Below are 6,209 nucleotides of genomic sequence, written 5' to 3'. Positions count from 1 at the left end.
AAGTTACTATTAGTAGTCTAGTAATAGTACTAAATTATAGTCTAATTTAATTATTATTTTATTTAATTAAAAAATAATAATATACCACCCCCCCCCCACCCACACACACACAGTATTTTAATATGTATTATCTCTCATCACTTAACACACTTTTTCATAAATTTAAAAAGAGGGGGCACGTAAGAAACTGTATTAAAGGGAGGATGACAAAAGTTAGGAAAATACTGCTGTAAAACTACTTTCTGAGTGAAAGAATTGCTAATCTTTTATAGCTATTTTTTATTTCTACATCTTTGGGCTTTTTTTTTGGAGTTCTTCATTCTCTACCTTCTTCTCATCTAATTTTCTTTGTTCCCTGTCATGTATTTTTTGTGTCAAAATTCAGTGAGGCTTTTATTTCATATTTTTAAGATTATGTTGTGCTTTTTTTTGTTGAATTTCACTTTGCCAAATCTATAAAATATCTTTATTGCACAAAAGTTATAAAGTTATCAAGTTTATTGTGTGAAAAAAAAAAAGATGGAGGTTAAAGGACTAAAACATGTTATTGCAAACACCATATGATCAGACAGCTTTGCCATCAACATTTCTGTTCCTGTTGAATTACATTGTTTACACATTCTTATTCCAACATTTGTTTTAAACAGCACAGTTCATGTGCTGTGTGTTGATGGGTAATAGATATTTGGTCTTTTTTATACAGGTTATTTCATTCATTTTAACAGCTGTTCATTCTGCTTATATAGACTACTGGTGAACCTGTTGCAGTCAAAGCTTTCAATCACTTGAGTCACATGCGACCGTATGAAGTCCAGAAAAGAGAATTTGAAGTTTTGAAGAAAGTGAGCCATGACAATATTGTAAAACTCCTGGCTATTGAAGAAGAGGTAGGAATAGTGGAAACAGATTTATGGGATTTTGTAGTTGTAAAATGAAGACAAAGCAGGATTTCTGAATATTGTTTTTACAAAGTTGAAAATAGATTAAGATTAACACCATTAATGCAAAAATTGAAACCCACCTGGAATACAAGCAGAATGTTAAACTGAATAAATTAATTCCAGATAAAAATACCAACAGTGTTGATCCAAAAAAGGTGACCAGTGATGTGAACCCTATAAAAGTGCCCTAGCTAAGTGCCTAAAATTTGGCTTACCTACCCCTAAACTTAAATTCTCCGATTACCTATTCCCCTTTGAGAGCACTTATAAAATTTTGAAATCTCCATCAATTTTCAACAGGTGTGTTGGAATATTATTGAAAGAAGTAGTTTAATTGGTGATTATTGAATTTTTGTTATTCTTGTTTTTAGGCCAATATGGATACAGTGAATTTTCAATTTTGAATGTGCATATTGAATGTCCCTGTGATATTTTTTCTACTTCAGTCTCATTTTGTACATGTATGTGTCTTGTTAACTCTCTGTATATGGAATCAATCATTTTTCTTGGCCTTATAACCACTATATAACCATGAAACTATATCTACTATAACTGAATGTACTAAGTCTTTCTACTCAAAACTTAGCAATTTTGTGGTAATTGATACAAGCTGTTGTACGCAAAAAATCAGAATTTTTAGTGAAGTATTTTTATTAAAGATTTGTGTGTTTGAAATTTATGAAGGTTTTCCTGAGTGAAAAGTTAATGTTCATGCTAAGAATAAAATATTTCTTTTCATCATACAGTTTTTATATTTCATTTGCATAACTTCTCATACTTCTGAAATGAATACCAGAAGTTCTTTTCAGTAAAGCTTTATACTTTATCTTTTATTTTCTCTTCCTTAACTAACTGTAGGAAAATCATCTGCAACAGAAATTGAAAAATATGAAATAAAATCAAAAATACTTTTTGTCTTAGAATTACTGCAGATTGTAACATACAATTGCAGTTATCGTAAGAGCTTTAATTTTCTTAATTTTTCACAACTGCTTTCATTACATGTTATTGTTTTATTGCTCATGATACCCTGTCTAACTACCATGACAAGCGAATACTACTAAGGGAATGCAGAGAGTTTAGGGTAAATAAAGTTTCAGGTTATGTCGCACAATGCTTAACTACATACGTTTCTATGATTCCTTGAGGAATGATCATGAAAATATTTTTAATTTTTTTTCATTTACATTTTCTTTTATAACTTAATAACTTGAGTGGTCATGAAAATTTAAAACATTTAAGTTTTCTATTTTTACTTATTTTTTTACATTTTAGTTACATTTGTTAAAAACATATATAACTATAAATAAAAAGTATACATAAAAAACAAAAATTTATTACTTATCTTAGTCATAGGTTTGCATGCACTTAGGTGTTGCTTTCATAAGCCTTCTTTTTTTCTATGTTCATTGTCCAAAAAATAATTCATATAACTTACAAATATACATTTAAGAACAAAAAATATACCAGTTACTAAAATAGAATTTTCCAATAATATTATAGCTTATCTGGCTTTCTAACTAAACTAAAGATAGGTTGAAAAAATTTCATTACTCATTGGAGCACCAATTTCAGTCCACACATCTAAAGATCTACTTGTGAAATTGCAGTTTTCACTAGGAGGACAAAATTGACTATTATCAGAATCACACAGTTCACAGAATGGCTTTTCTGTTAGCTATGAACATATATCACTGACAAATAGGCATGAGCAAATAAATTATTTTTAAAACATGAAGAGTTGGGAGGAACTTCTGAGGAGGTTGTAACAAATTTATTTATATTCCAGCAAATAAAGAAGATTGGAGATTGTTATTTTATATTCTAACCTGTCATTATCTATACCTTGTATATCTAATTGGTGGATGCTCTGACACCCGTATAAATCCAAAAAAAGGAGAAATCACAGTGCAGAGTGTCACATGACATAGAGAAGAGAAGTATGAGAATTTATTTAGATATTCCCTTTTGAAATGAAAACTTAGCTAATATAATAATTTGAATTATAGACTACAGTTTGATATCAAGTTTATTGAATGCATTGCTAATAAAGTAGTTTAAATTTTGAATGTAAATTTATGAAACAATCATGAAATGTATATTTTGACCCATCCTCCACCTCTATGTAGAGCATTACATCTCATAGTATTTTTTCTACTCTAATGTTATTTTGAATTTCTATATTTCATTTTGAAAGTTGTATTATTATTCGTATGCATTAGATATATTATGTACTTGTACCTGGATGTTTCCTGCCCAGATGGACCTCACTTCACATAATCCATTGTATACCAAGGGGCTTCCCTTGGATGTTTTTGTCTGGGTGAACCTCACTTAGCTATCTTGATATCAATCCAAGGCACTTGTTGATTTTACAAACTTATGCAAGGTGCTTCCATGTTGCTTTTGTCCTTGGACCACACTTGGCATAATACGCCATGTCCCAAGATGCTTCTTCTGGATGTTTTCTGCCTGGGCAGACTTCACTACTTTATATCTATTCAAATAAAGTCATCTAGTCCTAGCTACGTATTCCATTCACATCTGCCCTATGAGTCTTGGCTTCTTTACTGAGTGAAGAACATACCTGTTCCAGAAGTAGTGCTATACCCCACAGGTGTGCTTTCTATTTTAATTGTGGCACTTCTGCTTTTTTTTATAGCAATTACTCTCTGCTTGATTATTTGTTTTTGAGCCTTCACCGGCACCTCTACCTTTCCATTGTGGGATTCTAGCTATGGGGGAGCTGAGGTAATACTGTTTTGGAAGTTAACATTTTCTAACACTGAAAATGTATTTATGATTGGTACTTACCTTTTCTCACCCACTTCCCACCTTTCCTCCTCACTGATTTGCCAGAGTTTTTGGGTTTGTATATGCCAATTCTCAAAAGTGAGGATTGTGCCACAAGGATAGAAGGTGCAGTGGAATTGGTGGAGGATGGTCACATGATGAGCAAATGTTGCTGCAATGATGCAAAAACATAGGGCTATAAAAGAATGGTGTGCTTTTAAAAAGTTTACCAATGCCTGGAGGGCAAATGAAGGTCAAGGTAGCTGTGGGTGAGTAGAGGTAAGTACCTATTGGAAATACATTTTCAGTATTAGAAAATGGGAACTTTTATGTATATTAGGTCATCTCCTTTAAGTATTGCTTTATTAGGATTTTTACTATTGTGTATTTCAAGTTATGCTCAAATGTCTTCTTGATAAATCCATATGGACTGAAACGTGAAAAAACTGATTCTCAAAGACATATTCCTACTTGGTCGACTGTATGACTGCAAATTATTAATTGTGATGGTAAAGGCAGTGAATTTTATTATGAATTTTGGGGTCTTCTCTTTGGACTGTCTTCCCAGTTTTGGCTTTGTTAACTTACTGAGCTGAAGAAAAGTGCTTTAATTTTGACATTTTCAAAATTGAATTGTGCTGTGGGTAAAGCATGCAGGTTATTATGGAGTTGTAGCTGAGGGTTCTGACTGGACAAAATTTTGTGATATTGCGTCAGTATGTCTCTTTGACAACCAAGCTAACTTAATGGGGAATTTCAGCCAATGATTATGATTTTTGTGACCCAATAATACCAAGCATGGGCATGCACGTACTTGATTCGATTTTATTACTCATTACGATCTCTACCAACCTAGCATCATATCTAATCATATGCCCAAAGTAGTGCATTATCTGTTTTCTATATGTATGTGGCTGTAGGAATTTGTAAAAGACAAACTTGCTTGTTGCAGAAGAAAGCGACATTATTTTTTGCAAGTTCCGTGTAAATCAGTACTTCAACAGCCGAGTTATTGGTGTGACAGACAGCTTTTCATTTTTATATAGTGAAGGTTGAAAGCCACAGTAACATATCATCTACATTAGTTGTATTTTATAACTGAATGTTTCAGGTTGAAAGTCACAGCAAGATCCTGGTAATGGAACTGTGTACTGGTGGAAGTTTGTTTAATATTTTGGATGATCCTGCCAATAGTTATGGTCTAGAAGAAGAAGATTTTCTCCTTGTTCTCAGCCATGCTAGTGAGTGAATCTGTTCATTAAAGCACATGTTGCATATTAAGCATTACTGGTTGAATTTTTTTAAACATTAATTTTTACATATGTTTATGATAGCCTGCTTTACCATGGTGTGAAACTTCCATGATAATATGATAGTTTCTGTTAAATATATGTATGGATTAAAGAGGTTTATTTAGATATGTCTTGGTGCTTTGGTTGGTTAATTGGGTAAGTTAGGAGTACCCTAAATGAGCTGAATGGTCCATTGTATCCTTGCTCTTTATGTTTTTATTCTTCAATAATGTATTTTACTGGATTTTGTCATTATTGTAAAGTGATGTTTCAGATGAATTGGCATAAGGTAATATCAGTTAATTGTTATCCCTCTGAAGCAGCAGTTATTTCAACATCATAAGCATGTTTGTGTGTGAAAAAGATGTTTTTCTCATTATCTTGATTAGTAAAACTAACCATTGTACTAGTAACACTGCCCTTCCTAGCAAAACTAATCATTATACTACCCTTTATAGCAAAATTAATTGTTACATTATTCCTCTTAGTAAAATTAATTGATACACTACTCTTTATCAATTAATCTGTCCATAACACCACTCTTCATTGTTAAACTGACCATTGTAATAACCTTCATAGTTGAACTAACAAAACTAACTTAAATGTAAAGTAAGAAAACTTAAATAGAAAAAAAAAAAAAAACAGGTTATAAAGGTATTACAAACTCGTGGAAGTAGTTGGTAATATAGATATATATCAGGATGGTGGGAGTTACATGTCTGTTTAACCCTTTAACTGCACAATCAATTTTTAGGCTAATTCCCAAAAGGATGTCAATTATTCACCAAAAAATAAAAGTATAAATTTGACTCTTTGTATTACTTGTTCAATATTGAAAGAAACTGTATTTTCTATATCTGACAGTAATATTCATTGAAAACCAAAATGTTTAGTGAAAAATAATGATTTAAACAAAAAGTTGAGGAAAATTAGAAGAAAAATATTTTTTAGTAAATGGCATAAATATAGGCAAAACTAAGTCAGTAAGAGGCCAAAATTATTACAAAATATAAAACAAATTATTTAGGTAACAATATCCAAGATATATAGATTCTATATGTGTTTCTGCAAAGTTGACAATTTTTGTAATGAGGCATATAAACATCCATGTTTCACAGCCTAGAACGCAGATGGCAGCATGTACGGAGGTTTGGCAATTGTTTCAAGAACGGGGGGTGGGGGG

General features: G+C 31.6%; 1 protein-coding gene across 1 annotated transcript in view; it reads left to right on the top strand.

Moving 5' to 3' along the window:
* Positions 1-6,209, top strand: part of LOC106463897 (serine/threonine-protein kinase TBK1-like) — a 43,403-nt gene that overhangs the window by 3,304 nt on the left and 33,890 nt on the right. Inside the window, exons 2-3 of the mRNA XM_022391532.1 lie at positions 747-887; positions 4,846-4,979. Coding sequence (XP_022247240.1) covers positions 747-887; positions 4,846-4,979 — 275 coding nt within the window. The remainder of the gene's footprint in view (positions 1-746; positions 888-4,845; positions 4,980-6,209) is intronic.

Source organism: Limulus polyphemus, unplaced genomic scaffold (genome assembly GCF_000517525.1).
Source record: "Limulus polyphemus unplaced genomic scaffold, Limulus_polyphemus-2.1.2 Scaffold1511, whole genome shotgun sequence".
Classification (NCBI taxonomy): domain Eukaryota; kingdom Metazoa; phylum Arthropoda; class Merostomata; order Xiphosura; family Limulidae; genus Limulus; species Limulus polyphemus.
This window is presented reverse-complemented; position numbering and strand designations above follow the sequence as displayed.